At 37.9% G+C, this 22,313-nt stretch overlaps 2 protein-coding genes across 2 annotated transcripts in view; both read right to left on the bottom strand.

The window, feature by feature from the left end:
• The window catches only part of TM9SF2 (transmembrane 9 superfamily protein member 2), a 69,597-nt gene that overhangs the window by 44,116 nt on the left and 3,168 nt on the right, over positions 1–22,313 (bottom strand). The window contains exons 2-3 of the mRNA XM_083122682.1: positions 14,976–15,043; positions 528–621 (exon numbers count right to left, since the gene is read on the bottom strand). Coding sequence (XP_082978808.1) covers positions 528–621; positions 14,976–15,043 — 162 coding nt within the window. The remainder of the gene's footprint in view (positions 1–527; positions 622–14,975; positions 15,044–22,313) is intronic.
• On the bottom strand, positions 4,310–8,984 carry LOC145987559 (uncharacterized). Its single transcript, XM_083121909.1, has 2 exons — positions 7,302–8,984; positions 4,310–4,905 (listed from the first exon to the last, which is right to left on the bottom strand). The coding sequence occupies exons 1-2, from the start codon at positions 8,674–8,676 to the stop codon at positions 4,310–4,312; spliced, it is 1,971 nt and encodes a 656-aa protein (XP_082978035.1). The 5' UTR covers positions 8,677–8,984.

The following is a 22,313-nucleotide window of genomic DNA, read 5'->3' on the forward strand; positions in this document are numbered from 1 at the left end:
AATCAAGAAATGCATCACAATATTGAAATACACATTATGTAATCACAAAATCCAATTATAAGCATAAAGCTTCTGTCTTTGCATAATTTCCATGATAATTAGACTGCATTTTCGCAGTCCACGTGAAGGACCACAATGGCAGAAAAAATTTGACCAGTATTGGTAAATAAATTCTGATATTTTCCAATACCAATATATTTTTAACAGTACCAGTTCAGTTTTAATTACCCCAGAACTTAAATAAATAATAAAAAAGTACATAAAAATCATAAAATTTGCTGTCTCATGAAATCTCTAATAAGAGAAGTTTCTGAATTAAACATAATTTTCATTCATCCATTCCAAATAATTGCAGACTTCAAGACATATTTGCTTATACATAAGACATCTTTAAATACAACTTTATACCTGATACCTCTTTCACTAGCACCCTGCCAAACAACGATGTGTCATTTTCTCTGTCAAAGTAAACAGCATATTAAGAAAATGTAGCAAATAACTTGTATGCCTAAAAGAAGATTTCCTACCTCATATGGGGATGGTCTAATTCTTTCTCCAAATACAACCTGCCCCAAGTTTTCAACTGGAGATGTCCCTGTATCTGCTTGGCAGAAGTCAAAACTGGAAGAAAAATATACAACACACACTCAGCTAAGCTATATACGATACACAATGGGGAAGCAAATGCCAATTATGTAGCCAATTATAAGGGGTTTCAAGCCACACAGGCCTAAAAATGAATATGATTGGGACAAGTTGTGGTGGTAGGTAGCAGGTGTTTACTGTGGAACCTCTTATGGATCCTAAGACAACTCAATATTTGAAGTCCTGAAATTTACCAAATATTTAAAGTTGCTCATCAAAGTTCTTCTCTTGTTATAATTAGACAATACATTAATAATAAACCTATTTTTTATATTTAATTATAATATTAACAACAATAATTCTGAACACTTAATAATAGTCTAATATCACAGGGGCATTTCACTTAGGCATATTGTTACATCTGGCTGGCCTTAATAGTTGAATTCCGATTTGAAGTTCTGCCTTGATTTAAAACATGGGTTTTTAATACTTGCTTTTAAGACAAAACATCCAGAAAATAAGTTTTTACTCTTGGGACAGTTCCACAAAGTCTTCTGTGATCTTAGAAATTCTGAAGGGGCCCTTCCTTAATGATCTGGAAACGTGTATTTTGTAGTAGTGATTTTTATATTAAGAAGTAATCCTATTATAAACAATCCATACCTTTATACTGCCGGGTGGGTTTGCCGAATGTAACCTCTGATTCGCCGAGGCTTTTCCACGCGATTTTTAAATTTTTACACTTATTTCGGAAAAACGTTATATAGACTATTCAACCAATGTGCTTTGGGGAAGTTTTATTTTGAAGACACCAGAGCATGCAACTGTGTACAATTCAGAACGCTAAAGTAAAAAAGAGGGGATGGGGTGGGCCGTGGCTCCCAAATTTCCAAGAAAAAATAATAAAAATCTGAACTTCGCCCCATCCTTCCCCACTCCTATGGGAAAAGGATGCAAACTTTAGCTTTGTTTTCATAGTATGGATCTTTCGTAATGAAATGAAAGTTGTTTCAAATTCCTAGCTGGCACACATTTACACCGCAGGGCAGGTTTGCCAATGTTATCCCTGATTCGCAGAGGCTTTTCCGTGCGATTTTTAAATTTTATTTCGGAAAAAACGGTATAACTCATAGACTATTGGACCAATCTTCTTCAGGTAAGTTTTGTTTTGAAGCTAAGACCCCCAGGGCATACAACTGTGTACAATTCAGAACACCAAAGTGAAAAAGACGGGGTGGGGTAGGCCATGCCCCTCCAAATTTCCATGAAATAATAATAAAAATTTGGACTTTGCCCATCTTTCCCCACTCCTATGGGAAAAGGGTGTAAACTTTAGCTTTCTTTTCATAGTATTGACCTTACATAATGAAGTGAAAATTGTTTCATGTTCCTAGCTGGCACACAAAATGTAATATGAGCCAATATGTTGAAGTCAGCATGCACAGCTCGAAAAACAAGGACTCGAACACGTGACCTGGGCATGTTAAAAGGGGAAAAAGTGCTCCAACCATGACAAAGACTTTTCCCAGAAAGCCTGTTAGTGTCTCCACCACAATATAAAAGTATCAAGGTGCAAATAGCATGGGACTTTTACCTAATTCTTCTTGTCACCTTATCATCTTATTTTGAGTGGCGCTATAAAGGTTAATCAAAATGATACTGTCATGCTTTTCACCTCTAGAAAGCCTTGGAATATATTTAATTTTAACATCTTGTTTATTAAATAACTAGCAACTGTAATTCCTCATGTCTTCACAACAAGTATAAAAGATTATAACATTTTTTCTAGCCTTCGCAGATCACTCTTGTAAAACCACTGCCACAGACTGGATTTCAATGCAGAACCTCCAAATTCACAATAATTTGTTGGAGCATGATGAATCGGCACATTTTCAAAGCATTATGCTGACCAAAAGATTTTGTCTTAAAATACAAATGGATAATGAAAGAATATTTTCAAATAAACATTTCTTTCGGATGTGGCCTTAAAATGTATGTACACTTCGCAAGATCTTATTTGACCGCCCTGAAAGAATTCTAAGTCCCGAAATCGTAAACTTAGCAACATTGCACTTCGGCTCCAGGTGAGAGTATCCAACTTTGAGTAGGTCCTTCCACTGCGGTGAGAGGTTTTCAATTTAACACTTTCCATGAACTTAGAAACTACAAACCGCTATTATATTACACAATCAAATAGAAATAATACATTGGAAAAAGAACCTTGAGGGATATTTACGATTCTGCTTGCTCGACTTGAAATTTTGGGGGTTTGAAACACTGAATAGAGTATTTCTCCACCTGGAGGAAATTGCCATCAAGTTTGTGCAGATAGAAGCAAATTTGTGAGGATTTTATGCAACATTTTATTTACAATACCTTGCATAATATCGAACAGTTCTCAAAAACATATATTTTACACGACTTGTCGAGAAAATGTGCTTGAAACACAGGAAGGTGGGAGTCTTCATAAACGTCAACATGTTTTTAAGGGTATAACGTCATTAAGTTAATGTAGAGCATTTGGTTAGGTGCTGCTATCCTTATTTCTCATCAAGCGTGAAAGATCACTGGTTCAAATCCCACCCTCTTTTTTTTCTTCTGAACAGATACCATTGATATTAGAATATTTAAAAAATGAATCCGATGCACATTTGAGGGTCGTCCCTTCTGCGCATATTTACCCTTAGAAGTTGGAGATTTCCAGGATATAAAGTTAAAACTTTTCTTTTTAGTTATTGTTCATGTTGTGTTAACACACACATCATGATTAATTCACAAATCTCAATATGTATTAAGGATGCAAAATGTAATGTTATTTAAGTTATGTATTTTTGTTCTTCACTGACACCTAAAATATTGATTATTTGATTTCGATACACTAAAAAAAGATATACAGTTATGTTAAGTAGTGATGTAGTGCAGTACTGTAACGAGGGAGAGCATTTAATGAGTTCAATTTGCTAAGATTGGTAATTTTATGTCTGTTCCTTCATAATGACTGTTTTCAATCCCCTCACCACCATCTTACCATGCATCTAAAACTAATAGTAAATCGTTAATTAACATAAGTAAATTGTTATTGCGACGGAGGCCGATTCGATAAGAAACTACTAATAAGTATTTATATAGTGAGTGACAAACAAAAAATTCAAAACCTCATAATGATTGTTAATTCCTCACTGCTTTGTATCTAAAATGTTTGTCTTCTTTGAACAGAAAGTACGAGTATCAGATATAACAAACTTTCCGCACTAACTTTGCAATATTCGAAATCACCATCACAGACTTAGCTCTACGTAACTGGAATCTGCGCATCCCACGTGGCATGTGACCTCCTCCTATCATCGAAATAACTTCCTCTTACTATTTCCTTTCACCTCGTGAAATACAGAGACGACCAATGTTAACTTCTTAGCACGGTGGATAAACTTTACATTAGGGTGCCAAGGAAAAACGAAGTTTAAAAATTTTAAAGTCTTACCCCTCAAAAATGTTCCTTTTGGCATAGTAATTATCTACCAAAAATATTAGGACATAAAAATTATATTTACCACTTCCTCAAAGCATTTGAAATTTATTACATTAACTAATTTTAGGGAAATTTATTTACATGACAAAAACGTGTGAAAACTAGTTATTAATAGCCATAAATGTAGTATTTCTGAAGCAAAAAGTACTGTAAAGAGTCAGTAAGTGAATTACAAAACTTTTTGTAGCCATCAACTCAATGTTCAATGGAACTTGTTGCAGTTACACTTTCTACGAGTTTCGACTTCTTAGGTTCGGGAAATTCACGCCGGTGCTTTTCCACAACCTGCAGTAGAAATTGTTTCTGTTCCTCCTGATTTGTTAGTATAGGATTGAATTCCTGAATTAGTGAAATTCCACGCTCTGCAGCGTCATTCACCACCTTAAGTGATTTAACTCTGACTTGAGCAACCAAATAGCTATTAAGTGATGTCCACTTGGATGGATGCTCTCGAAGAAAGTCCTGCGACATATCAAGTGCAACAAAAATATGTCTTGTGTTCACAGTAACGAAATCAGATAATCGCTTTGAAGAAATGTCACAATTGTCAATGTCAAGGTTGATTCTCTTAGCAGGTTCGTTTTTTTCATCTCGTGAAAGAGCACTGACCATCAGAATTTTGTTCTCCACTGACACATTATCATCAAAGAATGCCAAACCTACTAGGTGTTCGCTTAAATACCAAAGTTGATGCAGGAAACTTTTCAGTGCTGCATTAGCTACAGCTTTATTTGTAATCCGGTATTCAACTAATTTTTGCAACAGTTCCAGATCTTGTTGTGGAGCAGAAGCTGCACAAGGACAAGTAAACCACACCTTCAAATATATGGACACAACGAACAGATTAAACTGCCGAAGTTGGGAAAGTTCACGGGTTGTAAGGTGAAATTGTGAGCGAAACAGGTAGATCTTAAAACAATAAATGAGTTTTGCCATCCATCTTGCACGATGGTAGGCACCTGGCGCATTAATATTAGCAGCACTAGATAGGTCGCCTAGGAAAAGAATTGCTAAATTCAACAATTCTTTGTAATCGTCTCTGGGTTGATGTATGTGCAACTGGTTTTTCAAAAAAGTCAAAATGTCATCTTTAATCGGATTCAATTTTACAGTTAGCTCTATTACTTACGTGAAATTTAGAAGATTTCGTACTTCCGCGTTGCACAATTTAATGGTTCAATCCTATTAATTACGAAGATCCACTGTCTTCATTCACAAAGGGTACGGCGTTTGAAGCGGAGATGGTACCGCGTCACTACATTGTTTGTTCCCGGGCGGCGGTGGTTGCGATTTTTCCCGTTCGGCAGCACTGGCGCGCGCATCTTGGTTTGTGTCGTCTGCTTCCTGTTGTCCGGTGGCGTTGTCAGTTGGGGGTTGGGGGGCTGGGCAGTGTTGCTTGGTAATGTGCCGTTCCTGTTTCCCGCGTGGCTGGAGGGGGGTCGAGTATGTGCATAGCATCTTTTCTTTTTCAGGTCGGGGATCTTTCTGAGGACAGGGTGCCAGGTTGGGTGTGCTTGCCCATTGTCCAGGTTGAGTGATGGTTTCTGCTGGATGATGGCATGGGTTTCTTTGATGGTGTTTTCTATTACAGAGCCGGTTGGGTGAAGTATGGATATGGAGGAGATGGTGTGGTTGTTGGGAGAGGCCTGATTTAGGTGTGTCGTTTTTGGCATCTTTTACATGTTCGTTAATCCGTTCTTGGACGGTGCGGATGGTTCTGCCAATGTAGGTGTTGTGGCATTGGCATGTGGTCTTGTAGACACCGGGGGATGCAAGTTTGGGTAGGTAGTATCTCTTGAAGTTGGGAAGTGCCCTTCCGATTTGGGATATTGGTTTGTGTGCTACTCGGATGTTGAAGGGTTTGAGGGCCTTGGCAAATTTTCCAGATGTGGTGGGGTGGTAGGGAAAGGCGATCCACTTGGGTTTAGGATGATTTTGGTTCGGGATATCTCTGTTTCTTGGGTGTCTGAACTGGGCTTCTGTTTTTGCGCACCACATGGATAGTTGGCGCTCGGTGTAACCGTTGTTTAGGCCAATTTCCGTTATGCACGCTATTTCATCTTGCAGGTCATCTTCTGTGCAGCTGTGTGTGAATGCTCTTCTGTAAAAGCTCATCCATACTCCAGCTTTCTGTTTTGGTGGGTGGTTGGATTTTGCATGGATATACTGGGTGCCCGAACCTGGTTTCCTGCTGCACAGAAGGCACAGCTGCACAGAAGATGACCTGCAAGATGAAATAGCGTGCATAACGGAAATTGGCCTAAACAACGGTTACACCGAGCGCCAACTATCCATGTGGTGCGCAAAAACAGAAGCCCAGTTCAGACACCCAAGAAACAGAGATATCCCGAACCAAAATCATCCTAAACCCAAGTGGATCGCCTTTCCCTACCACCCCACCACATCTGGAAAATTTGCCAAGGCCCTCAAACCCTTCAACATCCGAGTAGCACACAAACCAATATCCCAAATCGGAAGGGCACTTCCCAACTTCAAGAGATACTACCTACCCAAACTTGCATCCCCCGGTGTCTACAAGACCACATGCCAATGCCACAACACCTACATTGGCAGAACCATCCGCACCGTCCAAGAACGGATTAACGAACATGTAAAAGATGCCAAAAACGACACACCTAAATCAGGCCTCTCCCAACAACCACACCATCTCCTCCATATCCATACTTCACCCAACCGGCTCTGTAATAGAAAACACCATCAAAGAAACCCATGCCATCATCCAGCAGAAACCAGCACTCAACCTGGACAATGGGCAAGCACACCCAACCTGGCACCCTGTCCTCAGAAAGATCCCCGACCTGAAAAAGAAAAGATGCTATGCACATACTCGACCCCCCTCCAGCCACGCGGGAAACAGGAACGGCACATTACCAAGCAACACTGCCCAGCCCCCCAACCCCCAACTGACAACGCCACCGGACAACAGGAAGCAGACGACACAAACCAAGATGCGCGCGCCAGTGCTGCCGAACGGGAAAAATCGCAACCACCGCCGCCCGGGAACAAACAATGTAGTGACGCGGTACCATCTCCGCTTCAAACGCCGTACCCTTTGTGAATGAAGACAGTGGATCTTCGTAATTAATAGGATTGAACCATTAAATTGTGCAACGCGGAAGTACGAAATCTTCTAAATTTCACGTAAGTAATTTTAAACCGCGTTTACCGCAATCACCATGAGTTAGCTCTATATCACTAATACTGCTTTCATAGGCCTCTACATTGATAATGTTCGACACCGATGAAAATCTCTGAAACAGTTTTATTTGCGGACCTCCACCGGTCTCAAATAATGTTTCAAATACTCTTGCAATGATAAGTTCATGAATATGATGTCTGCATGCCAAAGATAACAATTTTTTATTCATCATCTGCTCAAGCAATACACATGCGCCACTTTTGCTCCCTGTATTACTTGCAGTAGTATCGAATGACATACTACAAACAGAATCAGTCAAGTTCCAATCTCTTAGTGCGTTATACACTGCGAATGCCTGCGCTTCACCAGTACCATTTTGTAATGATGGGACAGCTAGCAATTTCATTAAACCACATCCAGAGACAAGCACTGCAATTCTGTCTACAGATTTAGCAGAACCCCCACACTGAGGAATTTCCAAAGAGGGTAATAGCTTGGTATCCCAGTGAACAGTCAATAGTGTGTCTGGTGAGAAAGTCTTTTTGATTTGAGTAGCAATGTTCTCTCTGTTTCGTCTTCGAAACTGTCTACAGGATTCTTTATTTAAAGTTAGTTCAGCAGGATTGTGACCTAGAGATTTTGCAGCAGCAGCCAAAATATAGGTAGCATTTCTGTCGCTTACCTTTGTACGATCCAGAGCAGCGCCCAGCTCTGGAGTAAAGAAATTAGTCACGCGTTGCTTTTTAGAATGTGAGACATCTTCAGCTGAAGCACTAAAAACTGGTACCATATCATCTGATGAACTATCGTTTTCAGTCTCACTGCTGCCACTAAGCACTTCAACATCAGTTGTCACCAACTCCTTCTTTCTCTGCTCTTCTTTGCGCTTTCTTAAATCTTGTAAAGATTCTTGCTTATGACGCCGTTCTTCCTGTCTGGCTAACTTTATGTCAACCGGCCCCATACTTCCCCTCCTTCCTTTTTCTCGCTGTGCTTCCAAGAACATTTTGTCTTCCTTGATCTTTATGAGACTCATGGCATCAGCATGGGCAACATCAAACAAATCATCCAAAGCTTCTGTAAATGCTTCTTCTTTATGTTTCTGTGTATCACTTTTTCGACTGGCATTTTTCTGTAATGTTTGCCATTGTCCATATAAATTTTTAATTTTCACAATGATATTGTATTCTTGACGAGTAGGTATTCTCGCCTTTTCCCACAATTCTAGAAGCTCCATCGTTGTCCTCCTAGCACTTTCTTGAATGGTCTGCTTTTCATTTGTGTGAGAATGAAAGAATCTTGCTAAAATTTGTCTATTTGATGGCAATTTGCATCCTGTAATTAAATCTATAGTGCCACCAATCAACCAAATTCCACGGTCTTTTCCAATTTGTGAAGTCATGGCAGCTATCTACCTGAAAGCAAAAACGCACCTAATTATTGCATTTATAATTTGTAACAGCGTATAAATATGTTAAAAATATAGATCCTGATTATAAATTCAAAACGTGTTCAAAAATTTTAAATATTCTCTCATTCACTAAATAAGTGATATTTTTTTAGGGTTAGTTTTCTTTCATAATTCATTTCAAAAGTAACTTATCCAAATATACATATTGCGTAGTTAATTAGTTATGATCGAACATAAAACAAAGGTAACTTTATCAATATCCTTTACAAATATTGTTTAAATAAAACAAAAAATTGTGTAAGATTTGTTCATTTCTATTGTCTTTACCTTCTAAAATGTCCTTATCTTCTAAAAAGTCTTTATACTCTTTATCTTCTAAAATGTCCTCATCTTCAAAAAAGTCTTCATACTCTTTATCTTTTAAAATGTTTATCTTCTAAAATGTCTTGGTGCTTTATCTTCTAAAATTATCAAATCATTGGAAATAAAACCTAAAACAAAAACGTGATTGTGGACGGTAGCCATTTTGAAAGCACTGTGCTGCCATTTCAGAGAAGAGAAACTTTGATAATTTATTAAAAACATAAAATTGGATATTTTAATTATTGAACTGTATCATATAGAAACTTTTGAACTATATTTAAAAAATCACAAGCAGTTCCCTCTTTTCGTCAAATTTCATTTACAGCACTTTTTCTGGTAATAATTATAAAGTTCAATGCTTTTGAGGGACCTGTAAATATTAAAAAATTTTGAAGAAAAAGGCATTTATCTTATTTTTAGGTCAAAAGGAAAAAATTTAGGGGGTAAGACTCACAAAAAATATATATTTATTTTTTACCATGCATTTCCTTGGCACCCTACTTTACATCCAACGATAAACTCCTGAAAAAATCCTGCCTAGGTGGAGAATCGAACCTACGACCTCCCTCGTGAATATCAAGCATGCTACCTCTTCTCCAGATAGCTCATGTTAAAATTTGCTACCAGTTTGAAGAAACCAATTCACACATAATGTCATATCTACAGGGAGGTTATTTCAGTCGTTCACCTCCAGCGTGTCGGCCGTTCGGCGGGCTCTTCATGCAACAGGTCCCGGCAAATTGCGTTCAGGAACTCCGTAACAGAAACCGCTTGTTTTGTAATCTTTCCACTTTTCACAATTACAGTTACAATTACAATTGAAATAAGCACGTACCTTGTCGCAAGGATGCTGGAAAAGGTGTCCTCCCAAATACAAATATTTCTGGCACCTTATTTCTGACATCTAATCTTAGATTAGTCATCGCTACATTATCCTCAGTTGTCGCGACAGCGCCTGCAGCTTATCGGGGGTTGGGTGAGTTGTCACCCGCGAGAGGGCGCTTCATACTGCACGTGTCGGCAGTGATGCCAACCGTAGGGACATGTCCCTACGCATAGGGACTTTTCACTAAATTTCGCCCGCGTAGGAACGTAGGGACAGATTTTGCCAAATGAGGGAAAACGTAGGTACTTTTTTCAATCTTGGTAAATTACATTTTATGAATTAGTTTATCTGGATACTTTAGCGAGGAGGAGAAAAAAGAACTAACTAACAAATCTCCATCAGAATTTTGGAACATGTTATCGGTTACCAAAAACTTTCAAGGCAAGTTCCTTTTTGAAAACATTTCCACTCTCGCGAAGATAGTGCTAACATTGCCGCATTCTAACGCGGAACCGGAAATAATATTTTCAATGTTAAGTGATACAAAAACAAAAAAGGGAAATAAAATGGGACCCAAATTGTTAAAGACTGCAGGAAATACAGCATCACCAACCAACATCTATCTCTTCACAGCAGCAACATGTATGACTTCAAATAACATAATCAACAGTAAACGACTCAACGTTATTCATTAGGGGTGTGCGGGATCCTTTACTTTAAAAAGTCGTTAATTCTCGTCGTTTTCTGCCTTGTAAGTTTCTGGAACTTTTCGACAATTGTAAGTTTTTATTCTAGAAATGAAAAAACAATCACTTAAAGTGAAAATGACTTGTAAAATTCGAGATTTCCAGTGCTTCGGGAAATTTCGAACATTTCCTGTCCCGAAAATTTTCCGACTTGGTCGGGAAATTGCAAATTTTTCAGTCCCGAATGTCGGGATTTAAAAAAATTACCGTCCCGATCCCGTCCCGACCCAAAAAATTCTGTCCCGCACACCCCTATTATTCATTAAGGCAAGAATTTACAATACCGGACCCTTCTGTAATTTCTATGCTACGTCTTATACTCACGAAATAATTATTCGTGATGATTTATCTCAAGTTAACATGTTGGGGTGAGGGGGAAAAAATGTTCATTAACGTGTAGAAGTTGTAAAATAAGCTTTTCAATTCTCGCAATGATTCTCCGTATACAAGTATGGTAGCCATATTTGTTGATATGAACAAATTACAATTAGTTAGGCTGTCTACAGCGTTGCCACACTGTTGATTTCATACTTGGAGAGCATGGATCGTGTAAGAATGGCGGAAGAGAACAGTAAAAAAGTTGTTAATGTTGTACAGATTGTTAGGTGGAGTGTGCAGGAGGATGGCTGTGGGCTAATTAATAAAATTATGGATTTCAGTATATTGCCCAAAGAACGTGCTTACATGTGACAGCGACAATCACGATGTAGAAGAACTGATTTGATTACAGGTAAATTTGGCAACAGTACATCAATCATAAAATTGCAGGATACGAAAATGGCATCTTCGATGATGAACGTTTGCCGTTAAAGTGCTACGAAAATAATATTTTTTATCGGTTCGTAATCACAATTAACCCAAAACCATTCAGGAATAGCCCCACTGACCATTCTCGGTAAGGTTAGGTTAAGTTAGGTTATGCAAGGCAAACATAGTTAAAATTTGGGCTCGAAAAAAACATGCACGGGTAGCCCAACAAACCATTGACGGATAGCCCCACGAACCATTCAGGTACGGTTAGGTTAGGTTAGGATAGGCAAACATAGTTAAAATTTGGGGTCGTAGTAATATCAGGAATGTATATTTCGTTTTTTAAGTATTGGAAACACAAAATCTTCCGGTAAATAATAAGCAATCGTGCCGATCGCGGACCACTCAATGTCACTTATTTTGCAATTTCTACACGTGACCCCCCAAATTTTAACTTCAAATTCGTGATTAGGAGGCCTCAATTAGTGAGTATGCGAAATATTACAAAAAATCAGGGAGAGGTCCTGTATTGTAAATTCGCACCTTCATTAATTGTGGAAGCACCGAGCAGAAAGATTTGGTAAGTAAATGTGTATATTTTATCTTCTGTTTGCATGCTCATGAGGTGTTTTTTTTTGTCACTTTACTTGGCGTAGGGACATTTGGTCAGTTGTAGGGACATTTTGACTACGTCTGTAGGGACATTGCCGAAAAATGGTTAGCAACACTGTCGGCTACCAGACGTCAGTGTACATTCATGTTCACTTCTGTTCATTTATCAGTACGCGTGTTGCTTATACTGTGTTATTGTAATGTGCTTACTCGTGGCCAGTGCTTTATTGTGTGTTAATTGTTATTCATTCATTACTTATGTCGTTAAACAAATATAGTCTTGAACATAGAGTTTTTATGTACGATAATTACGTGAAAACGAATTCTTGCAGAAAAGTGGTCAGGGAATTACGATAGACAGGATCTCTTGAACCTAAGAAACGTGTTGTATTGCTGTTGAAGGAAGTCATTTTCAACATCTCTTATAACACAGGAGGTTAGTGATCATCATTATTATTACTTTTAAATATCATTTTACGCTTTCGGTTTGCTTTATGCGCCGGGATGCTGTCTTCCCTTTCTGACAACTGACGATAAAGTAGCGATGTCTAATCTAAGATTTTCTGTCAGAAATAAGGTGCCAGAAATATTTGTATTTGGGAGGACACCTTTTCCAGCATCCTTGCGACAAGGTACGTGCTTATTTCAATTGTAATTGTAACTGTAATTGTGAAAAGTGGAAACATTACAAAACAAGCGGTTTCTGTTACGGAGTTCCTGAACGCAATTTGCCGGGACCTGTTGCATGAAGAGCCCGCCGAACGGCCGACACGCTGGCGGTGAATGACTGAAATAACCTCCCTGTATAATTTCCTCATGGCAATTTTCATGAGGAAACGAATTCAGGTAAAATCGAGAAACGATGAAAGGGAAAAATGATGAACATGTCTAGTTATTGGCGTTTTGTCATATTTTGTAAATTGTTTAAAAATTCCGTGTTTTGAACAAGCAATCGTTTAGTTACGAAATATGTTCTTGTTTGTTTAAAGTAGGAACAGGAGAGCAAAAAGGAGTCATTTGAACCAGACCCCGTTTGAAAAGAAACTTCAGTTTTTTTTCCAAAGACTGTATGAAAAGGGAGAGGAAATGGATATTCAACGTATGAAATATAAAAAATGTTTGAAATTAAAACAATGGAAACCGTGAAAGATAATGATAACGAACTTCAAACTATGAAAAACATATTTTCGTGGTGGAAAACTCCAAATCATTTTCGAAATATGAACTTGATTTTTTTCTGTATTATAAAGTGGAGATATGGGATGATGCGATAACTCAGAAAGAGAATTTTAAGTAAGCTACCTCCAACGTTTTCAATGGTCATAATTACTAATTAGGGTCCGGAAGTTGATGAAAAAATCAACTTTTTTTTTAACCCTTAAAAACAATGTTAAACCTGATATCAAGTCAGTTTCCCTTCAGTTATAGCCGGAAAACACTTATTATTTTACATTTTGTTTTTGCATTTTTCAGCCTTTTTTGGGATCGTTTGCTTATGGAATGGAAGGTCATGGGTTCAAACCTACTTCTTTGCAAAATCTTTTTTGGGAAGTAAACGGCTTTGGACGAGAATGCTTATCTACGTTTCTTGGATATTTCCGTTGATATTTATGCGATTTATGTCCAGCATTTCCGGATGGAGAAAGTTGACATGTAAGTTCTTAATATGTGTTAATTTATAACAGCTGAATGAAAGGAAAAGTATTTCCTAAAATCCTGCCAATCACTGATTAAAAACATTAGTAGAAGCATTACTTGAGGCATGCACAGTGGCGACGATTATGGAGTGTGGAGGGGCAGATGACCCAGCACTATGCTAAACATTATCTACCAAGGGAAAGGAACTGTCCTTGTTCCCCCCCCTCCCCCACCTTGCCCCATCAGTATTGAAACCCAATCGCCGCCACTGAGCATGCATCGCATAAATATTTGCAGTAATATCATATAATATTATATTACGTTATTAGAACACTTCGTACTCTGTAAATAAAAAGGAAAAAATAGTAAGGAAAGGGTGGGATTTGAACCTACGATGTTTCAATCTTGACGAAAACAGTAAAAAAAACAAAAGTGCTGTCATCTAACCAACTACTCCAGGAGATTGCTAACAGAAAGTACTGTAAAGCACGTTAATCTCAGTTGAAGCAACATTGTGCCGGAGTTTCGAACTATTTTTCGCCAAGAACCAAGGAAAAGACACACTTTGCAGAATCATGTGGTGTTGTGAAAGGTATCTTTACTAAACATTTTGCATAAAATCATCATAAATTTGCCTTCTTGCACTCAAATGTGACCGCAATTCTTTCCAGGTGGATGAGAACCTGTTCAGTGTTTCACAATGCACATAAATTTCCCTATTTTCAAATTCAGAACGAAAAATCTTGAAATATTTTCAACATTCGTATTTCCACTTAACAGTTTTTGTCTACTCATATATTTTATTACTGCTTTAGGGTATCTTTACTTTATGGAATGTGAAAGAATGAAAAAAATCACAAGAGCGTTTTCATTTAGGAAGAAGAAATGTTGCAAAGGTGGCTACTCTTAGTTGGCTCTGAAGCGCTATGCTGCCAAATTTACGAATTCTGGACTTTAAAATTTTTCAGGGCGGTGAAATAAGATGTTGCGAAGTGTACATGAGTTTTGGCATCCTACTACTGAATTGTATTTGGGCACTAAATTGCCATCTTAGATGCCTAAATGTTATATATTTGGTTGCTAAATGATGCAAAAATATCGATCTAGTTTCAACTTCCAAAAATACTTTCAGACATAAGACAACCAAACATTCACCAAATTTCACTATAATGGTGAATTTGCTGGGTTTCTATCACACCTTCTATGATGCCTTATAATTTGTGTCATTTAATTTCTAACAGTTTTATTTTGAAAGTTTACATCAGCTCACATCAAAAGAAATTCACCTGCATGGTTAGTATATATATATATATATATATATATATATATATAAAAAGATGGTTTTAAATACTCACAAGCTATATTCGTATGGTATCACCGATTCTTCAGTATTCAGCCGATTCACGAATAGAGGCACCTCAGACTGAAAAAGAAATTAAAAACTTAGATTTGCACGCAGGAACAGAATACTGTTGGCGACACACACCTTATGATTATTTATCATTTAAAAAAAATTGTGATAAAAAAAATTTTAAGAACTGCTAGCAGACAATGATGATATGTTGACATGCTAATCAACAGTTTGCATGGGACAAGCCACATAATTACACTAATACAGCACAGTTCAACACCATGTGGACTTTCCAAACACCCTTTAGCAAATGATTAAGGATTATTCACCATTAAGAAGCATTCCGTGCTTTGCTTCTTCATCTCTTTTAGGATCAAAGACTCTTCATTTGTGTTCCTCCTTAGTGTCTCGATTCCCGGCGGGGGAAAACTGGGAATTTTCCCACCTGTTCAAGCTGCTCTGGTGCCCACCCAGTGGGTACCTGGAGGAAACTCCGGGGGATACAGGTGGCCAGGGGGGTGGTTTTAATCACATCACCCCCACCTTCGGCCATGATCAAGAATGTATTGTACCTAACCCCACACCCCTATACACCTTCATGGCAGTACATAGCACATGGGAGCACTTTACTTTACTTTAATGTATGGGATTTTTACATGTTCCAAACTTACAGTTTAAGTAAAGTGTGTAAAGTGCTCCCCTGTGCATAGCACCACGCCATGAAGGCGTATAGGGGGTGTGGGGGTAACGCCCCACACTTTCTTGATCCGGTAGTGAGTGTGGGTGATGTGATCAGCATCACGCCCCTGACCGCCTTTACCCCCCAGGGTTTCCCCCAGGTATCCATGTTATTCGACGCTGGGTGGGCACCGGGGCCGCTTCCATCGTTACAAAAGTTCCCGGATTTGAACCGGCCGGGGATCGAACCCGGGACCTTTAGCATGGTAGTCAGATCCGTTACCGACTGAGCCACCGCGGCCACAAACTTACAGTTTACATTTTGGTTATTTTACGTCTTTGTTCTACCCATCTATGGTAATTGCAAGTGGTGAATGATGAACTGATGAAATAAGGCAATCTGACAAACATATGCCCACGCCATACGAAAAGTTTGAACCCAAGAAACTTGATGCCATATCAAGCCCCACCACACAAGTTGGCTTTAAACCATGGAACCAAAAAAAATGATTAAATTATCCTGCTCAAGTTTTGCCTATTGGTGTTTAGCAAGTAACATTAATGATACTAGAATGATTTGTATTATTAAATTTGGCACAAAATCCAAACACGGATCTGTTCCTCTATCTTTGAAGAGACTGTCAAGATCAATACACAGATTTACCAACATATGTGCATGACTGATAACCGAATGGAACACATGTGTGACATGAAGACAGAATGACACATCATCTTTACTAGCTTCAGAGCTTTCCAAGAAGCAATGTAAGATAATCAACAGTACACTCATGGTGATAGGAAACTTGATTCCAAAAATGTTTAAAAAATTCCTCTCCTCCACATTTTTCCAACTTCTTTTATTTCTTATAGCTAACAAGATGTTCACCATCTCACGATTTGAATCACATGAAGATTACCTCGTAAGAGAAATTTATTTCGAACTGGTTATTATTAGGCAGTTGGGTTCAGTGCCTCTATAAATAATCAGTAGTAAGAAATTTCTATGCTGAGAAACTATTGGAAGTAAGTATACTAAATGCTTCTTTAAAAAAAATATATTTTTCGGTTAATAGAAGCTTTAAAAAGCAGGAATAATGAATGAAATTATGTGAAAATTATATTTGAAATTCAAAATGCAACATCCTGATTAACGATTAATGAAAACCTGATAACATTGGCAATGGCTGCATAAAAGATCAAAATTTCTACATGATCTCAGAAATTTGCTTATAATTTCCAAAATAATAGCTTTCTGGAAGAAACCCAGTGAACACAATGGTGTACAGACACATAATATGTTATGTAATACGAGGGGTTATCGTAAAGTTTTGACAATCACCATGAAGTCTTTTAGCTATAAACGTGAATTTTTGTCAGTAAACGTATTAAACCCTATGCAGCTAATGGTGCAAAAACCAAGTGATTGTGTTTTTTTGATTCTTCAGAAATCGCATGAGTTAAGAGGAAAGTGTGAGATGGATAACATTGAAGCCCGAAGTGTGATAAAGTTCCTGCATTTGAAGGGGGATAATGCCCGGCAGATCCATGATGAAATGAAAGCTGTCTATGGTGATGATTGTCCATCATATGAGACTACTGCGAGGTGGAAAAGAAATTTCCAAACTGGCCACATGTCACTGACAGACGAGTCAAGAAGTGGGAGACCGTCATGCACAGACGAGGCTGTCAATGTGAAGGAAGTGGAGTGTCTCATCCTGGAAATTCAACATGCAACCATTCAAACAATAATGAATGAAACGGGGCTTAGTTATGGTAGTGTCAAAAATAATTCACGAAGAATTGCACATGACAAAGGTGTCTGCACGCTGGGTTCCACGCTTGCCGACTTATTTTTAAAACACACACGGTGCGAAGTTTCGAGACGGATGTTGACCTTTTGGAGCAGGATGAAGATGATTTCTTTGGTCGTCTGGTAACCATGGGCGAATGTTGGGTCTACCAGTAAGATCCAGAAACCAAAACCATGAGCAAGGATTGGAATCACTCCCATTCCTCCCACCCAAGAAGGCAAAGGTGCAGAAGTCGGCAGGGACGGTCATACTCTCAGTTTTCTGGGATTGTTGCAGGGCCGTATTCACAGACTACCTTCCGAAGGGTCAGACCATCACTGGCGACTACTACTGCACACTTCTGGACAAGTTGCGAGGTGCTCTGAAAGAAAAACGGCGCGGCATGCTCACGAAAGGCGTTCGTCTCCTGGCCGATAATGCACCCTCTCACTCTTCGCAAATTGCGATCGAGAAGGAAAGGCAATGTGGCTATGAAATCTTGCCGCATCCACCCTATTCTCCCGATCTCGCACCAAGTGACTTTTTCTTATTCCCTGAAATGTAAAACCGTTGTGGGGTCGGCGATTTGACACCACAGATGACGTCATTATGGAGGTTGAGCAATGGTTTCCGTCACAATCCAGGGAGTTCTACAACGAGGACCTTCGGAAGGTCAAGAAACGATGGGAGAAATGTGTGGCTATGGATGGTTACTATGTAGAGATGTCCTAAGTCCCTCAATATAAAACACCAATTCTAGCTCGTTTAGGACAGGGTGATTGTCAAAACTTTACGATACCCCTTCGTACTTACAAAATCAAAGAAAGCCATTTTTGTGATTCACTTGATTTCTAGGCTAAGTTCTTGAATAAACACCACAGTACACAATATATATATATTTATTTTAAATGTTAGATTTTGCTACAACTCATTGTTTCACTTCATTCTATCCCAGTTCATCATCTTGAAGAGTCCATGACCAATTAATATGATTGAGATACAAATGTGCATACAGTGCTTGGCTAAAGGACACTGGTGCTCTAGACAAAAACATTTTTGTGTCCCCTCTCCTTGCAATTCAAAACTGAATAATTACAATAAAAGTAACAAATTATGCAACTAGTTTTACAAAAATAATATATTTTTTATCACGTACATCTTTAAAAATTAATGAAAAGTATAACTTACTCCATATGCCATGTTCACATAGTAAATTGAATTTTGGCACATACCTGTATTTTTATCTCTAAGCTTCACCATACCATGTGGTTTCATCAGGAGAATGCAAAGGTAAAAAAAAAAAATATGCTGGAATGTAATAGGATAAATAAAATAGGTTCACTTGCTGGCAAGTTACCAACCTGACATGGAAGAGTGACCATTGGGGAATAATGATATGAACAAAGGAAAAAAACTTCCAATTAAAAAGAATCTGCCTTTACATCAGGTGTAGTGTGGCACTCTGTCTCTAACTTCTGGATGAAGTAAGGTGGTGTGGCACTGCAACTTGAAGTTAAGTCCAGGAATGATATTGGCCCAAGTTCCTTTTGTTTTATTGCTATTTCATCAGGCTATGAATGCAATTTTAACATGGTTCTATTTCGATTTACTTCTTTTTACACATACTGTGTAGTTATAGTGATTACTTAAGATTATGTTCAATATATGCATTCGTGGCTAGGTTACGCAGGACAGGTTTGGTTCTCTTAGCATTAACATAAAGTCCTTAAATGCATTCTACTAAGGTACAGACTGACTTCTACATTAATGCCCACTAATCTACGATACTTACAGTCGATTGTCAATACACTGTCCACGGGAAGCGTGCATACTTACGTAAGGTACTTGTTAAGTTGTTTTCTCCAACATATATAACGTTTTTCAAAATCCAAATAGTACTCATTACTTTAAGGAAGGTAATAAAAATAATAATAATAATAAAAATAAAAAACTGAACTCGTGGAAGATCATGAAGGTGCACAACTTAGAACTCCTAACCAGACACAAATAGCATTATATCCAATAGGCAAGCAACTGATTTAATTATACCATAATTACAGACATTTTAATAAAGTGTACTCAATTCTCCCTTGTAATGCTTCAACATGCAAAAAAATTTTTGTATCAATTGATCATCAAAGTTGAAACTATCATGTGCCACTATGGTTTCCCCCCACATAAGGAAGTGACTGATAAATGATACCACATTTCAAAATTATAAGCTTTGTTCAGCTATGCTGTATCAATCAATGCAAACGTTTTATCTAAAAATGTCTGATACTTCTTCCTTTTTGTTTCTTGGATAGGCTATATATTCTTTTCATTTCTGTTAAAAAGTCCATTTTTAGCATGATTTAAGGAAAATAGCCTGAAAAACCCACTATGACTTGTACTACATTCATTATTTTTAGTATTATAAGCTCAGCTAAGCCTTTTCTTTGCAAGTATTTCAAAAAATTTTGACAATCATAGAATCTCACAAGTATTTAAAGCAATAATTTACAACATTTTCTGAAGAAATAAAAAAAACCTTTTTGATTGGGTTCTTTCAAGGTGGGTTTTTCTGGAAAAAATCGCATGGGGAAAACTGGGCTGGGCCTACCCAGGCATATATAGTGTGTGTCCAGACCCACCTAACATCAGTCTATTTGAAGATTACCTTTTCCATCTCCGCAAAACACCTCTTTCGTCATTAATATGCCTACTTACCTAATCTGCATTGCGAGACATTGTTTAAGGTGGCATTCTGTTTTTTTCACGAAAATAATTTCAATTTTTCACATTAACAGTAATTATTGTTCTTCCTTTTTTCGGTTCTGTAACACACAATATGGTGAGCACAGCTTGAGTCACGTCGTGCATAGCCCCACAAACCCTTGACGGATATCTACGAAAACCATTTACGGATAGCCCCATGAACCATTTCTGGCAAGGTTAGGTTTGGTTAGACAATCATAGTTAAAATTTTGTTCACAAAACAGTGGGATACAGTTTTTTTTTTTTTTTTTTTTTAATAATAACCTTCACTTCTTGGAAAACAACGGCGTGGTTGCAAACACTGGCAGGGGGTTACATCATGAAACGTACGAAACAACAGCAATTGTGCGTCTGAGATATATTTCTCTTCAAAAATACATGAATTTCCGGTTGAATAGATTCAACGATGAAAGAAAATACCTTCATGAACTTTGAAAATGCAACAGAAACTCATTTCCGTAAGTAGTTTCTTCTGTAAAATTGAAGAAATAAGTTTTGCGGAGATGGAACTGTTACCATTTGAAGAATTCCCGCTTCCATGGCACAAAGGTTCTCTGTTCCGATCCCCCATTATTTTCCTTCCCTGTGCTTCACACTAATTTACATATAAACATGATTTCGTCCAGCAGATTCAAAACAATTACACATAATTTATTCATTTCCAATGTGTGACGAATTTATTCGGCAACCACATAGGTGTAACACAACTAGGCTAATAAATAAAATGTGCAAGTCTTAATAATACATAATTTACTGGAGATCAAAGTGAGATAGCCAAATTATATAGGAAATAAACCCACTGTAGTTTGGAATTTTCATTGGTTTGAAAATACTATATTTATTAAAGAAAATAATATTGTTTAATAATGGCAATAAGATTTCTTTTCAGAAAAATTCTAAGTGAGAACATTAGGAGGGGCAACTGGCCCCCACCCCTAACATCCACACCTATGGGAAATATTCTCCCACATTAAGCTTGATGGTCTCAACACAGCAGAATGTTATGTAATTTCCCGCATTCCCAAGTTTTTCGACTTGGTCTCCTGTATTAATACCAGATAAATTATAATTTGAAATGTAGCTCCGTGAACATGCATTCTTGGTTTTCGGTTGACTCTTGGCACCTTCATGCAAGACTCAAAGGGGGATTTGTGCTCGAGACTACATTACGTGATCAGTATTTAGAGGCATTATGACTTGACTACCAATGAAAGGATTTAGGGACGAAATACCCCTTTGCACCCTATCCATATGGAGTAGATGGCAGCAGCAGTCTGTATCAAAGATGACAAGTTAACAAACAGCTACTCGCAAACAAAGAATTATATAAGAGTGTAAAAAAGGGAAAAATCATTCTCCAGAAAAAGTGCAATAAGGAATCACTAAAAGACTAAAGTATGTGTGAACAGACATAATTAGAAATCGAACCATGTAAAAAATGCATGTAGCATGATGAAATTGCAATTAAAGAAAAATAACTTCTGCCACAAATACCCCTTTGCACCTCACATGGTCCAGAATATTACGTAGTGAAAGTAGATTTTGAGCTTTCTTCACCGGGTTTTAAATTGCACATTCACATGCACTACGATCTTACCTTGTCTGTTATACATGTGCGTGTGTATTTAAGTTGTTGGCGTGCATCAAGTTTTGTTGGCGTACATTTATTTTCATGGGCATGACAAGTAGTACTGGACACTACTTGGAAACCTCAAGGTGTTCTAATATGGACTGCTGATGTTAATGTGTCACGTGACATACGTATGAAGGGGTATTATTGTATAGGGTAGCATTACTTTCGTAAAAACCTCCAACACCTGATCATGTATTTTCTGTCCTTTATCTCTTTCTGCTATTTTCACCAGCCCCATACGCTGTTCCCACCTCCTGGTGAAAGTAGCCAAAGGCATTCCATTAAATACATAAATATAGAGCATATCCACATGTTCAGAATATCTCATTCATGATTGAATTCAGCAAGCTATTTTGATGGGAGTACACCACAACAGTTAGGCCTATATAAAGTTTATATTAAAGGTAACACTACTATACCGGAGACGGATTTCTTCAAATTTACAGGAGAAAGTACTTACGCAAATCATTTTCTGTAGCGTTGA

This window comes from Lepisma saccharinum, chromosome 5 (assembly GCF_977018435.1).
Source record: "Lepisma saccharinum chromosome 5, izLepSacc3.1, whole genome shotgun sequence".
NCBI lineage: Eukaryota > Metazoa > Arthropoda > Insecta > Zygentoma > Lepismatidae > Lepisma > Lepisma saccharinum.

Bases quoted from the DNA above. Each gene is read 5' to 3' on its own strand.
- LOC145987559 (XM_083121909.1), bottom strand. From the start codon at position 8,676: ATGACTTCACAAATTGGAAAAGACCGTGGAATTTGGTTGATTGGTGGC. The intron at 4,906-7,301 runs GTAAACGCGGTT...GTCCTTGTGCAG, and splicing joins GCTAACTCATGGTGATTGCG to CTTCTGCTCCACAACAAGAT.